Raw genomic sequence first — 20518 nt, forward strand, 5'->3', positions numbered from 1 at the left:
ATTCCATTTCTATTACATCCATGAAAGAACTAAGCAGTTTAAAGCCAAAGGCCTGAAGAACATGTATTGGAAAACCTTCAAGTTCAAGTAAGAAACAGAAGCATGGAATCGTAACAGGAAAAGGCTCCAATTAGAGATTGGTCAGCACCCTCCTGAGAATAGGCGGCCACTCCTGCTGATGCGTGTCTCTTCACCACTGTATGAATGAAGTCCATCGCATGACCCAAGAAAGGCATTAGGCCTTTCTCCTCAGTTTACATCTCCCACCCAAGATCTTGCCAGCTGCCCCGGGGAAGCAGTCAGGACCAGACACATAAACACATCTCAGAATTCTCCCTAGGATCTTTTCAATTTAATAGATTCATTGGTTTCCTTTTTAAAGTAGTAGGTTGGAGGCTATAGCTCAAGGTCACACAAGGAGCTGGTTATCAGAGGTAGCTCATCTAACAGGATGTGAGGCGATGTCTCTGCCCAAAATGGCCGCCTTTCCCTTGCTGAACCTCCATATTCCCCAAGTGTGCCTCTTGGTTACGTTTCCCCCCAGATCTCCATGTGGACCGGTGACTTTAGTTCCATCTCTTAAAGGGACAAGGATGTGTTGTGTTGTCTAACTAGAATTCCTATTATCTTGACTTCTGTTCCTCTCTTCCTTGTGAGCTCTGTGCCTCGACCACATTCTTCTCGGTGGCTCAGTTCCCTAGGTCTCATCTTCTGTCATCTGGCCACTCTTACCTCACAGCACCTGACCCATGTGACAATAATGTACCTCCGTTGTCATGTTTGATTCAAGTCTCCTTGGACAGCTTGTCTCCTCACTGCAGATAAAGCAGACCTCTCACCACTCTGCTCTGCTCGTGCCTGGAGACCACAGGCACCAGATAAGCCTTGGCAGGGCAGAGTGACTGAGGAGCATGCAGGCGGTCAGGAAGCAACCAGAAGAAGCTAGTGAGTGAGTCAGTTTTTGGAGTGCTTTCCACTCATAAATCAGAGACAGCTCCCTTGACCCTCAGAGCTGGCTTCATTTAGAAGAAAATTTTACAGAAAACCGTAGAATGGAGACTTGCAGGTGCTTGGTGCGATGCCACAGACCTGTGGTCCCAACACTTGGCAGGTAGATGCAGGAGGATCAGGAGTTCAAAGTTGCCGTTGGTGAAATAGAAAGTTAGAGGTCGGTCTGAGTTACTTGAGATCCTATCTTTAAAAGACAACAAAACAAATCCCCCCCCCAAAAAAAAAAACAGAATAAAAGAGAGACAGAGGAGGAAGGAAAGGGAAGCAGGGAGGGGCTGGGTAAGGAAGAAAGACTTGAGAGAGGCAAAGGCTGACACATTCCATTTACAAATTGATTTTATGTGTGGGTTCTGCACACCCTCGCTTCCTACTTTGCTACTATGAGAAAGCCAGCGCCCCGAGTTCCTGGTGTACCTCACTCTCCACGGCAGGAAAACCAGAGACTTTATTAGGGCTCGAAAGGGAAGAGGGCTGTGCTTGCCTGAAGCCTGAGGTATTTGTTTAGCAGTGACCCGTGCCTCCAAATGCACCACTGGACTTCGTCCTTTTGGTTCTTTTCAAGTCAATTCCTCCATGGTGTGGGAGAGACAGGGAGTGGGGCTTTCTTAACTCCCTCCTGAAATACATTTCTTCACCTAGAACTTCCCAATACCTATTGTCTTCTCATCAACAGTGACAAGTAAAAATGGTGTCAAATAGCCCAGCGAGCTGACCAGATGATATCTGTGGCTCAGATAAAAGAAAAAACAGAAGCATAGTGATCTGAGAGTAAGGAGGGGAGGGGGTTAAACACGCTGATCTGCCCAGAGCATGAAAGACTGAAACTAACAATAAACCTTAGAATGAGAAAGTGTGTAGCGAGTTTTCTGACTTTGTAGGAGAGACAGGGTTGATTCAAGGTCATTGCCTTGTGGAGCCTCTTCACCAGGGATTTAGAGACATCATTGTTGTCTCTGTCATGTCCAGGGATCTAGTATCCATTCTCAGAAGAGGCAGGGCACACCTTTGGTGGGACCTGCAGCATGAGGACTCCAGAGTACAGCTGGCTTGAACCTCACCAGTAAGGCTGATCCTGGATTAATGAGAGACCCAGTGTCAACAAACAAGGCAAGGATTATCCCTAAGAGCAGCCTCTGGCTTCTACATGCATACATATGTACCTTACATACACATGCACACTCCATCCCTGTAACTGCCCGTTCTGCCTCACGTTTGGGGACCACTTTGTAACGGCCCGAGCTGCTGCTCCAATCTGTGGGTCAGGGTCTAGCAAGAGAGAGTGGGGATGGAGGGGCGAGAGACACAAAAGATGGATACAAGACAGAGTCTGGTCTAGTCTCCTCCTTTATTGAAAGGAAATCATGGGTATATATAAGCAAAAGCAGGGGAATGCAGCTGAAGACACTTTACCACATGCACCTTGCAGCTGGGGGCATTAAACTACAAAACAAGATATGTAAAAAAAAAGCAAGATATTTATCAGAGTGTGCTCAGCTGTTGTGGGCTGTTGAAAACAAGTCTCTTGTCAGGATATATGGCTGGAGATGGCTGCAAAGATGATAGCCGCTTTCTGCTCGGAGTTGGCTCCCAACACATCCCCACACAGACACACAGACACACACACTTGTACACACATAGTGTGGTCAGCCTGTGTATGTTCTATAACTAATCTCATGAAACCGCTTTCTTAACAAAGCCTCTGGGACAGCCTACATATCTGTGTTCATGGGCCAGAGTGACTCCTATCCTGGTCATTTCTTCTGAGGAAAGTTGTGGTTTAAGTCAACAGCTGTGTGAGTTCCCTTTCTCCAGCAAAAGATGGAACAAGAAACACGGTCCTCAGGAGCTACCTGCACTGTTTTTTTGGTTTTGTTTTGTTTTGTTTTAGCCATATATATTGATGGAGACCCTGGGCAAACAAATTGCAGCAAAGTGGGACAAACTGTTACAGATGTTACTGATGGCATTTGTAGTGTTGAGGTTGGTGGAAGTTAGGGATCTGCTAAGAATGTATTTTAAAGGTTTAATTTGATTAAAAAAAAAGATTAGAAAAATAAAGAGATGTGCACAATGAATCAGTATTGGTGGAGGCTTACAACTAGACCAGGGCAGTGTGGTCCTGGCTCTGAAACATCCCATGTCTCCATGATCAGAAAGCCCTAGTTTTGGTTTTTGTAGATCTTTAACACAAGTGTGACTTTCCTTTTTACCTTTTCACACTTCAGTTTACACTCTTGTTTGCACACCTTTCTGGAACTTTCCCTGTCTTCTAATTCCTCTCCTCATCTCCTCAGGTCTGACTCTGTCCTGAACTGCAGGCTGTGTCCCTCCCTCCCTCCCTCCCTTCCTCAATCCCTCACCACTCGTCAGCTCTTCTTTAGGTCCTGAGCCTTCTGTTCATCCATCCCTGAATAATGCACTTTTTTTCTCAGCTGGGGTAGTGGAACCCCTGTTGACTCAGTTTCCCTGGATGGGATAGAGGATCTGAAAGAGGAGAAGGCAGTGTTGTAGCCACAATTCGGCCATGATTGCCCCACCCACAATTCCAGCCATGATTGCCCCGCCTACAATTCGGCCATGATTGCCCCGCCCACAATTCCAGCCATGATTGCCCCGCCTACAATGCAGCCATGACTGCCCCGCCCTTAGCTCATTGCTGCTTTCCTCTGTTCATTTCCAGTATTTCTGTGTTGCTTCCCTGCCATCTCTCTCCTCGGGCTCTTCCCACAGATCAACACCTTCTGTACGTACCTCCTGGAGCAAATCGACATGTTGCTCTTCGGGGGTTCTGGTGAGTCTTGGCACCTGCTCCTCCTGGGAAGGGTTTCAAGTTTGGACAAAGTATGGCGGTCTTAAGAACAAAGGATAGGGTCCCACTGGAAGGTTTGCTTTGTCTTGAGGTCCAAACCCGATTTAGCTTGGATCTCCTGTGGAGTCTGTTTTCTAGAGTCAGAAGTGGCCCACTAAGTAAAGGAATAAGGAAAGATACAAGAAAGGAGATGGTTTCCCTTGATTGGGAGTGAGCGAGTGAGGCTCTTCAAACGGCTCTTTAGAAGTGTGTGTGTGTGTGTGTGTGTGTGTGTGTGCATATATCATTGTGGGGATAGGTCAGTATGCACCTGTGCCTGTAGTATTGTGGATGTGTGTTGTAGAAGCACCTATAATCCTTGAAAATCTTTCCCCCAAAACACACAAGACCCCAGCGTTGTTCCCTGGGTGTGGCGCACAGGTCTGATCCTTGATGCTATTATTCCATGGATAGTCAGTTATAAAATCTTTCCTACACTAGCAGTGGCCTGTGTCTTTGAATGGATCCCATAGATAGGCAATGTATACTGAAAGCCATGGCCCTCTCCCCACTTCCACCTCTGCTGGTTTTGAGAAGGGCTCACCCAGTAAGCAGTGATGGTGTTTGTGTTCCAGCTGTCTCTGGGATCACTTCGGCTGTGTACAGCGTGGGCCGGAGTGTCCTGGCAACAGCGCTACTCTACGTCTTCTGCTTCAGTGCCGTGAAGGTAAGTGTGCAGACGCACTGTGGAGGGGACTGTGGCTTGTGCCAATCGGCATGTTGTTTTAATCAGTTCTGTATCAACTGTAAACGGAGTGGGATGTTAGCGGCTTGGATGGAGTGACAGGGCCTAGCTGAGTTTGGAGATTCGTCCTTGAAGTCAATACCTGGCTTGTCCTGTGGTGTAAGCCTCACCTGCCTCGTCCTCTGTGATATCCCTGAAATGTCCAGGGATACCAGAAGGACTTCTGGTGGCCATGAGGATTGATGCAACTCACGTGTTCATCTTCTGTCTTAAGTAGCACCCCCAAATAGGGTGGGGATACACCTGTATGAAGCTGTGTGGGCCAGGGAATGGAATGGGGTGGGTCAGCCACACCGGTCCAGAATCTAGGCCATACGTGAACCTCAGAGTTTTTCAGGCCAAAAAGAGCAAAGCCTGGGGTATGGCCAAGGAACCAAAGAAGACGAGGAGATTAGTTCAGATGCCAGAAGCCCAGAAAGCTCTGTCAGAAGTGTAATGGTTGCACATATATGGCCCAGTTGTGCATGTGCACACACAATATGGCTTTAAAACTACAGCACACTTATGCCCTCATCCTGCATGCACACACACACATATATCCTAATCCTTCATGTGCACACAGTATGGCTGTGTAACTGTTGCACACATAATGACCCAGTCATGCATGCATACACAGTATGGCTGTGTAACTGTTGCACACACATGGCCCAGTCATGCATGCACACACAGTGTGACTATGTAAGTGTTGCACACTTATGTCCTAATCATCCATGTGCACACAGTGTGGCTGTGTAACTGTTGCACACACATGGCCCAGTCGTGCATGTGCACACAGTGTGGCTGTAGGTCAGTTGGTGTATTTATAAGGCTCTAAGTAATTTTGTATCTCTGGTGGAAGAACTGGGCACAGGAGGAGGCAGTCTAGATCCTTCTCAACGAGAGGGAGTCAGTAAACATTGTCCAAATGGAACAAAGTCAAGAATAGAAACACTGGCTTGTTTGGGAATAGGAGGAAATGGGAGAAGGAGAAACAGCCTTAAGCTGCTGCCCACAGGGGCAGAAACAGGAGCCAGGAACCCTGTAGAAAGTCCTGCAAGCTCACTGCCTTCTCTGAGTTGGGGTCAAACGCTTCCCAGCTCTGAGGTTTCCAGTGTTGAGGCAGGCTTCTGACAGAGGGACAGAGGTACTCAGGGAGGTCTGTTTCATCTGAGGAAGAACTCACTCCTGTTGCATAATACAGAATGAGTGACAAATGGTAACAGAATATTAATGGCCCTGGTTGGCGTTTTAAGTACCTTTTGGTTAAAAAAAAAAAAAAACCCAACCCATACAGCAATTTGCATTTCTCTCTTCTCATCTGTGAGTGCTGACTTCAAATGGTCCCATGTCGACTCTCTGCTTTAAGATGTGGCGCCTATTAAATGCTGTGAACTGACTGAATGTGGTTAGTGAATTCACAGGGGGGTCCGGGGAGGAGAGGAAAATATGCCCAACTTCCACAAACACTGACTGTATTGATCAGGGTTTTCTAGAGAAACAGACGGATAGGATGGAGCTCACTCTCTCTGTCTTATTCACACGTGCATGCACACACACACAAATACATACATATATATATATATATATATACACACACACATGCACACACATATACATATATACATATACACATATACATATATACATACACACATGCACACACATATACATACACACACACACACACACAGGATTTACTGGAATGGCTTACAGGCTGAGGCTGTGATCCAGCTAGTCCAACAATGGCTTTCTACTCACGGAAGATCCAAAAATCCTGTTGTTCTTCAGTCCACGAGACTGATGTGTCATCTAGTCTTCAGTATACTCTGGAATCCTAGAAAAGGAGGCTTTCATGACAGTAAAGAAATGGACTCACCATTGAGAGCAAGAGCCAGCAGGAAGAGAGCACGCTTCCTCCTCTGTGTCCTTTATATAGGCTGCCCGCAGAAGGTGCGGCCCAGATTAAAGGTGGATCTCACCATCTCAAAAGATCCAGGTTAAAAGTTGCTCTTCCCACTTCAAACGATTTAATTAAGAAAAAAAAAAAATCCCTCATGTGTACCCAGCCACTTGGGTTTTAGTTCATCCCAGCTGTAGTCAAGTTGATAACCAAGAATAGGCTTCACACTTCCCACACCAGAGCTGGGTCTGTGTGGTTTCCTTCTGGTGCTTTCTCTACACCACGGTTGCTGCTCTGTGATGCTGACACAGAGAGTTCTCCTTCCTTCCTCAGAGTGATGGATGAATGGATTCTCACAAGCCATATTTGCCTGTGAGCTGCCTGGCTGGGGCCATGTCTCTCTCTACATAGGTCTCACTATGAGGTTTATCACCTTGATTTATTATTGTTGCTGTTGCCTATGGAGACCAAGAGACGCAACCCAGCAGAGCTGCAAGAAGCCTGGGAAATTCACACCTTACAGCTGACACCTGGTCCACGACAATGAGAAAGAATTTCAGGGCATGTCAGAGTGAGGTGAAGTTACCCAGTTTATTAAGCAGACAGACGAGACAGTATGCACAGGGGGACATTTAAAAGGAGAATGACATAGGAAAACTGTAGTGTACTCCTAAGACATAACTGCCGGCTTCTTGAGAGAGAGAGATACCCCAGGGGCTTCAGCCAAGGCTAATGTGATTGGAGTCTTGAAGTTACCTCACCCAAAGGACTTAATTTATCACCACGTGCAAAGATAAGCACAATCTACTAAGAAAATGAAGTTTCAATGCGTCTTTTGATGTACGAGCTGGTTTCTTTATTTCTCAAAGATCTTCCTTTCGTGAATGGTATGAAGGGCCTTATTTGAGATTATGGATGAGAGGGGGAAGCTGATGAGGTTAAAGTCAGACTCTTGAATGCTCTGGGCCTGGGTCAGCTTGGCTCATGTGACATTTTTAACCTCCGAGTATTAGATGTCTTTTGTAAGAAGAGCGTTGTCTCTGTGGGCAATGCCCGTTTTACCAGTTGCGTGAAGGTTTTTGACTCTTGGCCAGCAGGAACCACAAAGCAGATCCAAAGGTGGGGTGCCTCTCCCTTAGATGTCCCCTCTGTTTCCTTGTCCTTATACCGGGCCTCCTTATCACTCAGGAGATATAGACAGGGGGGACCATGAGTTTATTTTGCCCTCTGGAATATTAATTAGGGAAAGGAAATCTGATTCCTCTTGTAATCTCGTATTCTCTTTGGCTCTTCCGAGATGTTTGCAAATCATGTAAAACAGACACCCCCCCCCAACCCATGACTTATGTATTTGACAGTGACACACGGAAGCCACCGGAATATTTGCTCCCCGGAGAAACGGCTCAGCAGTTAATTAGCCAGGATTTCTATTTGTCTAGGTAAACCTAGACGGCTGGTTTTTTTGTTTTTTTTTTTTAAAATCCGTTACAAAGAAATTCTGCTTTATTGCTGGTGAGAGGACCCAGAGGCTGAAACACATTTTTATAATTTAATGCTTCCCAAGCGTCATTAACAATGGCTTGCAGGAGGGTTTCTCTCCCTCCCACTCCCTAGCACTCCCCAGCTGTAGCCCGCACTTCAGCACTTCCCATATTCAGGATTTAAACTCTAATTGTAGATCTATAATAAACCCATAGTTCTAGAATATGATTTGGCAGGGGAGGGAGGATACTGATGGACCTTACCTGTTCTCCTGGCAACCCCTCAGTAGACTCCAGGGTCTCTGCTGACTTCAGCTCTCCCCCATATCCCTGCGAAGTGAAAATCATTTTGCTCATCGGAAGGACAATTCACAGTCAGATAAGACACCTGCTCGTCCATGGAACTTCTGTTTCCCTAGTGTCTGCTCGTTGTCTTTCGTTCCATTCTCTAGTAGGCAGGGATGAGTCTAGTAGCATCGCTCTACTCCAAAGGTGAAGCCAAAGCCCGAGATGGTGTGGTGAGTCGCCCAGGGATTCATACCTAATTCACAGGTTTTTTTTCTCCCACTTAGAATGAATTAGTGAAACCCACCTCATGAGGATATTGGTGCTATTGGACTTAGGAACTCACAGCCTGAGCCTGAACAATCCAGGGTCAGCTACCAATCCTCAATAATCCAATTAAATGAGCCAAATCATCAATGTGAGTGTGTTAAAAGAGGAACAAAGGAACCCAGTGATCCCCAAGTCCGTCTTTGGGGGGATGTCCCGGCATGAGTTATGCATAACTAAGAAATACAGCCAGAGTGTGGTCCTGCCCACCCTTGTCTCAGCTCCAAGCCTCTCCGGTAAGGCTGTCTGACACATTATAAATTGTTTTCAGGAGGCAAGTTTTTCCTCTGAGCATTGAGCCTCCTTCTCCAAGCAGGAGATTCCTGGGTAAATTCTAATTTCTTGTAGTCCACCCTTCCAATAGCCTGACAGCCGAAGAGGGAGCACGGGTGTTTCTTTAGGTCACATTCACTGTTTCCAGACTGGCATTACTGGGCTTGGCGCTTTCTGATTGGCTAGGCTGGCCAGCCAGTAGGCTCCAGGGATCTGCCTGCCTCTGCCTCCAAAGTGCTGGGATTATAGGCATTCAAGAAAACACTTGGCTTTTATACATGCTCTAGCGGATCAAACTCAGACAACTGCTTACTGACAGAGATACCTTCCCAGCGTATTTTCTAATGCGGGCTGGTCGTATTTACCCTACTCTCTTTGACGTCGTCACCACAACCACCAACTACGCATGCTCACATCAACTGCGCATGCTCACATCGGCTACGGATGCTCAGCAACAGTTGCCCGTGTTCGTTTGCCATTGCTGAGTAACAAGCTGCCCCAGAATCAGTGCACATGTGCACTGCGCCATAGTTTCACAGTGTGGGTTCTCTCCTTGACACCTCAGCAGGCTGAAATCATCGTTGCTAAACCTTTGATCTCAGCAGAGGCATGAGGTCCTCCCTGTATGCCAGTAGAATTCAGTTTATTGTTGCTGTAGGATGACAATCCCTCTTTTTTGGCTGCCTGGCCTAGGGGACACATTTTGGCTTTGAGGACATCGTTAGGTACTGGCTACATGGCTCTTTCCTGAGCCATTAAGGGGGGGCACTGGATACCTCAAAACCACACACTCAGTCTTCCACTGTGTGTCTTTCCTCTTTAGACTTCCACACCCTTTTAAAAAGGCTCCTCTAAAGAGGCCAGACACATCCAGGACAAACCTTTCAAACTACACATTAGTTTAAATCAGTATTCAATTGGAGACCCTCCTAAAACATCTACAAAATTTTCCTTCACTGCCCCAGCTGCCCACACTCCAAGGGAGGAAGCTGCTCAGATCCTGCAGACCAGACAACCTTCAAACCTCAGGGACCTCCTGTCTGAATGTGTTAAGTGTGTGTGTGAGTATGTGGGTGAGTGTGTAAGTATGTGTGAGAGTGTGTGTGTGGGTATGTGGTCGTGTGTATGTAAGTGTGTGAGTGTGGGGGATATGTAGGTATGTTTGTATACATGTGTGAGAATGTGTGTGGTTATGTAGGTGCGTGTGTAAGTATGTGTGAGAGTGTTGTGTGGGTATGTGGGTGAGTTTAAGTATGTGTGAGTGTGTGTGGAGGTATGTGGGCAAGTGTGTATGTGGGGGGTGAGTGTGTGTGTGTGAGTGTATTGTGTGGGGGGTGTCAGTGTGTGTGTAAGTGTGAGAGTGTGGGTGGGTATGTGTGCATGTGTGAGTGTGTGTGAGAGTGTGTGTGTGTGTATGTGTGATACTGTAGGTATGTGAGTGTATGTGTATGTGGGTGAGTGTGTCAGAGTATGAGTGTATGTGTGTAGGGGTAAGTGTGTGAGTATGTATGAGAGTGTGTGTGAGTATGTAAGTATGTGTGAGAGTGTGTGGGTATGTGGGTGAGTGTGTGAGTGTGTGGGTATGTGGGTGAGTGCATGTGGGGTCTGTGCATGTGCACCAATATATTTATCCATCTAGGTAGGCTTGAATACTTAAGATACATCACCTACCTTACTATGTCACCATCTTATTTTTCTTGAACATCTACCCCTAAAAGTGAAATATCACTTTGACTCATAAACTTATGGTATTTTCCACCAAATGAAACACACTGTGAAATAAGTGTCTCCTCCTCAGGGCCCAGTGATGGATGGATGTTTTGTGTCCTTAGTTAACATACCCATTGGTTTGTCTACTGTCTACTTGAGTGTCTGATGTGCTTTGAACACAGTGGGAGTGACTGACACCCCCACCAGGAATCAGGAGCGGCCCTAGGAAACAATGGGAACTCAGAGCCTGTCCCCAGGACATAGTTCAAGGACGTGGTGAAATCTGGGGCCAACCACGTCTCTGGAGTCTCACTGCATTGGCTTCTCTTTAGATGAGCTTCGGAAAAAAGGGGGAAAAAAAAGTCAGAAAAGGACTTATGTCAGAATCCACGAGGCGTGGATCTCAGAAACACCCGTTTGATGGGATATTATTTCTTCAAACAGAGCGCATTTAAATCTGATCTGAAAAGCCCAGCGGTAAGACTTGGACCAGTTTGTATTCCGTTCATTCGAAGGCTCTTAGCCAGGCTGCCCATAAATTCCATCTTAAGAGCTGCCCCAAGTTTCTCCGGAGACGATGCTGAAACCACCCTTCTTCAGAGTGCTTTTGTGCAAGCTGAAGTGTCCCCCGCGCTCTCATCTAAGCCTTCCCCCCAGCACACGTGAAACGCGGCAGGATTGTCAGGCTACCAGACGGTTTTATTCCTGCCTCATAAAAATATTTCAAAACCTGGGGGAGCTTTATGAAACCTACACTCATCAATTCATACTCTCTCCGATTTAGGGACCCGTGAGACACATCACAAGGCAATTACGGGTGTTCGTTTTGAAGCAAACAATTCTGTGGCGGATGCTTCATTATCCGTGAGTGAGTGATAGGCTAAAAACTAATGTCCTGGGGGCAGAGAGAAGGCTTAGCAGTAAAGAACACCTGCTACTCATCAAGGACCCCTAATTCCATTTCCAACACCCATGTAGGGTGACCCCCTTACATGTAACTATCTCCATGTCCTCTTCTGGCCTTGCCGGGCACTGGACACACCTAGTGTACACACACACACACACACACACACACACACGCATACAAATAAGAACAGATCTTTAAAGAATCAAATAAATCCTGACCTCCCTCTCTCTCTGAAACTGGCATGGATTTGTGAGCCTGTGTGTATTTCTGGCTGTGAGTATAATACATGTAAATTCTTCTTCCTTTCTTATTCTTTTTTTTTTTTAAGACAGGGTCTTATGCTGCAGTCTATGCTGGCCCCACATCACATTCATGACAGGGCTCCTGCCTCCTCCTCTGTGAGGTAGGATTTTAGTGTGAGACACTCTCCCGGCTTTTTATAAATAAATTGAAGACTGTTACACAATGGTCAAGTATAAAAGTGTGTTTTGGCACCTCCCCCATCTCCTGGAGATGTCAGGAAGCTCTTCCCACCCCACCCCAGCCTCCTTTTCTCCTTTAGGAGCAGAGCATGTGGCATCTGAGCTCACTGGCAAACGGCTCGCACAGAGTCCAGGGGTGGGTGGGCGGCTTCAAAATCCTTCTCAGGGTACTCGATTTCTTTTTCTGAAATGGTCAATATCACCTTCCTTGTCTCCAAATAAGTTAAACATCTTCACCTGCTTCCCTCTGGTCTTCTTTTTAAATCACATCTCTGATGGGACACATGAGGCTTCTTGGAGCCTATGGCTCCTTTGGTGCACTGTGGTTGCAGACCCCCTCCCCAATCCCCAAGCCTCAGTACCATCCTTCTTTAATGAAGAGTGGGGATGTGTTCATGTTTGCCATGCAATGCACTTTGCACACATCGAAGGTTCTGGGGACACAGAGTATGCTGAGCGCACTGACAGTGGCCTTCTTACCATGTGTGGTACCTTATTCTCTTCCTGCATCCTTATGTGATAAGCATCCAAAGGGGCTAAGACCATCTCAGCTCAGAGACCCCTTCTGACTCTAGAATGATCTTGCTTGAAGCTGGCAGAACTAAGGGCATGTTGGCTCTCTGCACATGAAGGAACAATTCCTGTCAGTGGCCAAGCAGCCTTCGTGTTCTTGCTTTCTTGAGAAATTAGTGTGCACATGTGTGTCTTCTTGTGCATACAGGTCGCATGTCACACACCAAGTTAAGCATGTGTGGAGAGAAGAGTGCTCTAGGACCAAGCCCAAAGAGACCTGCAGACTGCCTTTCCCTATCTGCAGGGACTGGGGATATCTGCTGGGCTTTATCCTAGGGAATTGAGCAATGTCTGAGATTAGGCCTTCAGACACACCCACCCACACCTGGAGTGGAGACATCTAGATACTGCCCAAAGGGCTGATTAACGACAATGCAGAGCCGATAATACATATCCAGTGTGAGTCAGCTAAAGGGGGCTGACATCAAGTATCTGGGACCTCAGAGCAGACAGTGACGTAATCCAATAGATAAGCATTTCTGGCAAAGTGCCACATTTGTGTGGCCGTATGTAAACATAACCTTGAGGTCAGAGGACAGTGTCTTTACCAGCCTGTTGGTGCAGACGGTGTGGCTTACGGAAGCAGCAGCCCCTTCTAGCAAAGTCACATATGATGACATTCCCACTCGACCTGGCCCTTTCCTGTTTGTCCTGTGCCATAGATGGAGGAACAAGACATTTGCACAAGCCGTAATTCTTCCCTTTTTTCCCCTAAAAGAAGACTAGCACAATCCTACTGCCCAAGCTGACTTTCTCAAGGACGTGATACTCCTTTCCTATAGCTTGGATGCATCTAGTAACAACCAGCATCTACTGTGTGTTTTGTATAAGGTACCGACTGATGTTTTATCCACAGTTCTTCGGATACGGTTCAACCCCGTAATGAGACTTCTTAGATAAGTTCACCCAGGTTTCTCACATGGGCCTTCCTGGGAATAACCAGCAGAGGAGGGGTTGGTTTGTTTGGTTGTTGTTGCTGTTTAACAGACAAAATCGGAGTCCAGGAACCCAATCAGTGTCTGCACCACTAAAGGACAGCTGTCTCTATACTCATATATATCTAAATCAGACCATCTGTCATACTGTCACTTCTGCTACTGTGACAAAATACACTGACCAAGAGCAGCTTAGGGAATAAAGGGTTTATCTGACTGACAGGCCAAGGCATGGTCCATTATTGTGGGAAAGTCAACACAGGAACTTAAAGCGTCATAGCCACAGTTGGGAGCAGAGAGAATAAACATCCAGGTCTCTGCTTGCATGTTACTCAGCTGCTTTCTTCACTCTCATATGTTCCAGGGCTGCCAGCTTAGGGAATGTTGCTACCCTAGGTGGGATGGGTCTTCTTACACCAATTGAGATAATTCCCTACAGACATGTTCACAGGTCAGTCTAGTGTAGACAACTCATTAGTAATTCATTAGTCTCTCTTTCTGAGTGATTCTAGGTTCTGTCAGGTTGATAGTTGAAGCTAACCAGTAACACCACTACTTATACCCTCTTCTCCAGTTGGAATCCTGAGGTGTGTGTGTGTGTGTGTGTGTGTGTGTGTGTAGGTCAGTTCCAGGGACTCATTGCAATGGTCCTATTCTTGCTTATTAAATGATTTTATGGCAGGGCCTTGAGCAAGGTATTGGGAATAGCTGGAGTGAGATGGGTGATACGTGCCATCGATGAGCCTGGCAGAGGGTAAGGTATACATTAATCAAATAGCTATACATGTGGACAAATGGCCACATATCATTTGATGACAGGCTTTTCTGAGGTACAAAGCATCAGAGATCATGGTCAGACACAGCCTCTTGGTGAGATCTAGAAACAGAGTGTAAACAAGACACACAAGGCAGGCAGCATTGAGAGATTACAACGAGGCTGAAGAAATTCCCATTGCCTAGTATGGCAGTAATGTGCAGACAAATGTCTGTTCACTGCAGATAAGACCAGCCATGGCTGGAAAGAGCAAGTCTGCCCCAGACTAGTTTGTGTGAACCAAAGAGTTTATTTGGGTTACTTACAGGAAAAAGGGGGAGCGCCATACAGCCACATCACAAAGGATTCTCACCCTGGCACGGATGATGGTTTCTTGATAGAGACTGGAGTCATCCTTCTGTGTGCTGTATTCTCACACAGCATCTTCTGGGATCACATGCAGCTGGGATGGAGTTCCATATATCTGGGAGGATAGTATGGGGAGGTGTGCTGAACTCAGATGATCCTCCTCACTCTCTCCTATAAGGGGGCTCTATTGGGTTCCCCCTTGTTGAGGGTCTCCTGAATTCCTTCAGGAAATCACAACTACTCTGAGTAGAGTGTCAGTGGCTTGGGAGAACATAGTTCATTTAGTAGAGTGCTTGCCTCATGTGCACAAAGCCCAAGATTCCAACATCATACTTCACGCTACCAAGCATGGTGATGCTTGCCTGGAATCTCAACAGTCAGAGATAAAAGTGGGAGGATTAGAAGTCCAGTTCACAGTGAGTTTTAGGCCAGCCTGTGCTTCAGGTGACCCTGTATCAAAAACCAAAACTGAACCATAAGATCGACAGTGACAGTTGTGCCCGGAGGTTAGCATTCTCCAACAGCTAATGGCAGCGTGGCTGTCATAAATTCCCCAGTGCGGATCATACAGGTGGTAGAACACACCATATGTTCAGCCCAGCGGAGAACTGCGGCCCTTGCTCAGTGCTTGCCTTTTGTAGTTTATAGCCAAAGGCTCTAGGTGCAGAGATGCTCTTTCTTGTGTGTGAAGGGCACTCTGTGATGGAGGCAAGTCTCCACATTTCTCAAGCCACCCGCTGTCTCTCTGCAGGAACCATGGAGCACACAGCACATCCCAGCACTGTTCTCGGCCTTCTGTGGTCTCCTGGTTGCACTGTCCTACCATCTGAGCCGGCAGAGCAGTGATCCCTCTGTGCTCCTGTGAGTAGCTGTCCTGTATTCTCTATGTGTGTAAATGAACATCCACACATCTGTGAGTGTTGAGGTCAGAGGTCAACCTCGAGTGTCATCCCTCTGGTGTGCTTCACCATTTTCTTTTGAGACATGAGTCTTAGACTGGCAGGGAGCTTGCCAGTTAGGCTAGGCTGACTAGTGAGACCCAGGGTTCCATCTCTCTGGCACTGAACTATAAATGTGTGATACCACAGTCAGGATTTTTACCTGAGTTCTGAATGTCTCCAGTTCCCATGGTTCTTTCTCTCCTGTGCTATGGGTGCACTTCCTGCTGCTCACTGAAGCAGATATGGCCATTTGGTGTTCTATGCCCTTCAATGCTTACTTTAAGCAAGCTGGCTGCATACAGGGGTAGAGAAATGCAGGCCTGAACTGAAGTGATTGAAACTCCAGGGCAAACTTCCAGCCAGATTCTACCTTTGAGCTCTGTGTTTATAGTGAAACTCCCAGGGAGCTGAGTGCCCCAGCCCTGGGTGAACTTCTCTTGCTGTACTATAAGGAAAGCTGTAATCACAGATGGCCTCACTGGGTGGACAGAGTCCCCACTGTTGTCTCACTCTGGAGGTCACCCTGTGGAAAGGAGACCCACATCCCACAACAAAGCGGGCTTTGTTTTACTTTATTTGTTCTGGTACAACCAGAGTCTCATATGTGTGCCCAACCTCCGAGCATACATAATAGTAATAACAACCTAATGAATTCAAAAGCAAAACATCATCATGATCTCCTGAGTGTGTCCTGAGCTTTACAGTGAGGTTCGTGTCAAGACCTTAAATGATAGCTATTGTAATCACTGAAGTATAGATCTGTATATGGGGACTGGAAAGCCTCTGAACAATGTCAACGTGAGTATCAGATATTGATAACAGCATGTCCTATAATCTGACCGAAATTATTGATCTTAACTTTTGACTTAAAGTAACTCTGCTGAGAGTTACAGATACTGAAGTATTGGACGGGTAGATACCTTAGGGTGAGAAGCATAGAAAAATAGGAAAACAGAGAAGAAGCTAAACATGATTTTTAGTGTCAAATGTGTGCCTGGATGGTTACCTTTTGCTGGTAATGTTGGTGAGGCTGTAGCTCAGTGGGTTAGAGGGAACAGGGGATCCCATTGTGATGACAGAGTACTGAGACCCTTAGGGTGCCTGACCATTTTTGTCAGGATGAAATTTAAGAATTGAAACATGGGCCAGTGAGAGTACTCGGCTGGGAATTGGCTTGCCCAGCCTGAGTGTGATTCCCAGAACTCACATGACGGTCGGAGGGGAGACTGACTCCACAGAGTCCCATATGTGTGCCCACGCCACGCACACACATATAATAGTAATAACAACCAAATGAATTTAAAAATAAAACCTCCTCATGATCTCCTGAATATGTCCTGGTTTTACAGTTGGCTTGGTTTTGCTCCTTGTGGGTGTGAGTCCTAAAGATCTCATGGCCTAAGACACATAGTTTATAAATAACAGCCGGTGTGTTTTTTCCACTCTTAGGTCCTTCATTCAGTGTAGACTGCTTCCTAAATGTTTACATCAGAACCTGGAAGAGTCAGCTACAGACCCTCTCCCTCAGAGGATGAAGGATTCAGTGGTAAGACCTCAGCATGCATGGAAAGGCCGCCTGATAAGAGGAGACCTTGCTTGTCTGAAGGGATGAAGCTGCCAGGATCTAGCTAGCTAGCTAGCTGCATCTGGAAAGGCAGGAGGAGGCCCCTGGGTCCAATCCAGACTTACCTCCCAGGACACTTGAGCTGCCTGGCCTGGACCAATCTTTGGATTATCTCCAAGGTATATGTTGTTCTAGAGATCAGGGTAACCAATGGACCTCAGCTGGTAGGTGGTGGCACTTTGCCTGGATATTATCATGAGGTACATTCATCAGTTCTGTCCATCATTGGTACCAAACAGCAGATGAGGTCTGTCTAAATAAAATCTCATCACAGAAACCCACAATTGGCCTACTGTAGGCAGGTAGGCCTGGCCTGTGAAAGCTAGCTAGCTAAGCAGGAGCCTACCAAGACCTGCTCAGCTTAGGGCCCATAGGTAGAGACAGTAAGGGACTGAAGAGAGGACACACAGACATACATGCAGTGAAGCTGGGATCGGGTAGCTCTGTAATGCCACCACCGCAACCCAGAAGCTCAGTGTTTAGTTATGTACAGCATGGCAGGCTGGGGAGCTAGTCCCAGCAGGAGAGCTCTGCAGAGGAGAAGTGTCAGCCTGTAAGCCTCGGGATACAGGAAGCCACAGTTGCTAGCATCTGTACACACTAACCAATCATTCCTAAACACTGATACTCAAGGCTTCTGAGGAAAGCGTTGCCATTCCTGAAGGAAATCAGGGTGGTATCTGAGGACAATTGAGTGTGTGGTGGGTGGGGTAAGGACACATCAGTGGTAGGTAGGGTATCCCAGGAGCTGAAAAACAGAAGATGCTGCTGGACGGTGAAGCTAAGCACTCAAAATGAAGGAAGACATTAGCCTTTCAAGCAGCGCGTGTAGCCTACCTGCGACTGTTGGGCAAGGGGTCTTGGGACAAGACTTATCCCCCAACCCCCATAGGTTTCTGAGAGAATCTATGTCTCCTAAGTCCTCCTTGATGTCATGACTAATGGAGATCTGTCACCACTCTCATTTATTCCAGTAAAATCAACCTAGCAAGCACAGGGCGATATATATGATGACAAATTTGACCAATAGACCCTGATAGCACGCCCTTAGTGTGGTCAGAGGCTAGGAGTTACCTGTCGCTTTCTTTGCTCTTCATGGTCTTTTAAGAAAATCATTTATACATTTATTATTGGGCGGAGGAGAATGGGTACATATGTCACAGTGTACCTATGGAGGTCAGGGGTCAACTTTGTGGAGTCGGCTATCGCCTTCCACCTTTACATGGATTCTAGGGATTGAGTCGGGGTCGTCAGGTTTGTCTGGAAGACATCTTTTCTCACTGAGCTCTCACTGCCTCCCCCACCCCCCATTTCATGCTCTCGTATAAGCTTTATCTGTCGGAAATTCTGACGTGTTAGGTGAGAGAATGGGTTGTTTGTGTTCATCTCTCCGAGGAGTCCCTGTCTAATCATAATATTTCCATGGGATTATGAGATCTGCTTTCATAGGCTGGCTTATCCAACCTTTGCTTCAAGTTAAAAAAAAACAGAAACAAACAACAACAACAACAAAACCCCTGCCTTCTGTCTCCCGTCCCTGTGGTCCGTTTTTTTTCTGTCTGTCTGCCTCTCTTCTAACTTTGGTTTGTATGAGAATCTCTGAGGACCTTCAGTAGACAGTGTTTTTTTCATAGTGCCCCTGCCCCATCTTGACTCATTTGGCCAGCTCTGGGTCCTGGGTATAGACGTTTTAACCAGAACACCTCCCTTTTCCAAGATTGTCTGTTGAGATGCATTCATTGCTGGAGAAAAGAGATGCCAGTGGGCTGGTGGTTTTCTGCAGGAACAAGGTGGGATGGGTTGTGCACAGACCTCACCCTCAGAATTTACCCTGTAAGTAATGAAGATTAGAACTTGGTCCTCGTGGTTTGCAGTGTTCTCTTTCCCCCATGCCTTGTGCACACAGCTTTCCCCGTGTGTGTGCACACAGCCCTTCCCATATTCATTCTCAACGGTCAAGTTTATGGTTACTTACATTGTATTCAGTTAGTACGGACCAACACATTGTTTTTCAAAAACCTCTTCTTACCGTGTATAAAATTCAGACAACTTCCAAACTATTCGTTACAGTATCTAGATTTTTCTGATTCCCTTGCTGGCTAAATCTTTAGGCTGTGCAATGTTGCAATAGCTTCTTAACGCTTCTTTCAGGGGAGAGGCGTGAAGTCCTGCCAAAAATGCCATGGTACGGCCTGGGAGGTGGCTCAGTCAGTGAGGGGCAAGCATGAGACTTGAGTTTGATCCCCAGAACCCACATGTAGAAACTGGGTGTGAACTGTGCTCTTGTAACCCCAGCACCATGCACACTCTGGGGAGATGGAGACAGCCTGGTCTCTGGGGCTTGCTAGACAGCCAGTGTAAATTACTTGGTAAGCTCCAGACCAGTTAGTGACTCTGTGTCAAAAACAAACAAACAAAAAAACAGAATGGATGGCTGAGGAAGAATGACTCTGACTCCTGAGGTTGTCATCTAGCTTCTGCCTACACACATGCATGTGCACACACACACACACACGCACACACGTGCATGCGTGCATGCATGCACAGGCACACACAGACACACAGAGGCACACATACAACACATACACACATACAGACACATACACACATAAACACGCACACAAACATATGTACCTCCCCTCACACAATGCCACAATAAAATTTTAAATCCCAAATACACTGAGAACAAATGTACCTTTTTATTTTTAAACACACATGAATTTACCATTAAGGTGGGGGAAATTATCACCATGGATTATCCCAGAATTAAGTTTGAAAGAAGGGCAGATGTAACGAAGCTGCCCTGTGTGGGGAGAACACACAGAAAATCTTATTAAAGTCAGTTATGATTGCTAGGAGGATCTACAGACGCTAGCAGAGAAAAGAAAATGTAGAATGCAGGGATGCATCAACACCCCAAAATAACCTTCAATGGTGAAGCCAGAGCCCAGTCCAGCTCCCAACATGGGAAAGAAAGATGTGACCATGGGCTGAAGGCACCACATGTGACAGGGAGGTTAAAAAAAAGGTGGTGGGCCTGTCAACATGAATATAAATGAAGCCCCCTTTACAGGGGTGGGCAGACCCCCTGGCTGTGGGTGGGAAGACTGAAGTTTACACACTGCCAAGCCTTTCACAATATTTTTTTTATACTTAATGCAGTTCAAAACATTCCCAACGGAAACAAATTCACGGCTTCAGCAAATGATTGTAAGGTCTATTTAGAAAAACAGCAGCTCGTAGTTTAAGGAAGACTTGAAAGAGGGAGATGAAAAAAGTAAGATTATTGCTTTGAGGTTTAAGAGTCTAATACATAAAAGGCTGAATCGAGAGAGAGAGAGAGAGAGAGAGAGAGAGAGAGAGAGAGAGAGAGA

At 46.5% G+C, this 20518-nt stretch overlaps 1 protein-coding gene across 1 annotated transcript in view; it reads left to right on the forward strand.

Moving 5' to 3' along the window:
* Positions 1–20518, forward strand: part of Pcnx2 (pecanex 2) — a 142365-nt gene that overhangs the window by 50006 nt on the left and 71841 nt on the right. Inside the window, exons 14-17 of the mRNA XM_028767767.1 lie at positions 3692–3802; positions 4435–4526; positions 15331–15440; positions 16970–17066. Coding sequence (XP_028623600.1) covers positions 3692–3802; positions 4435–4526; positions 15331–15440; positions 16970–17066 — 410 coding nt within the window. The remainder of the gene's footprint in view (positions 1–3691; positions 3803–4434; positions 4527–15330; positions 15441–16969; positions 17067–20518) is intronic.

This window comes from Grammomys surdaster, unplaced genomic scaffold (assembly GCF_004785775.1).
Source record: "Grammomys surdaster isolate TR1022 unplaced genomic scaffold, NIH_TR_1.0 181, whole genome shotgun sequence".
Lineage (NCBI taxonomy): Eukaryota > Metazoa > Chordata > Mammalia > Rodentia > Muridae > Grammomys > Grammomys surdaster.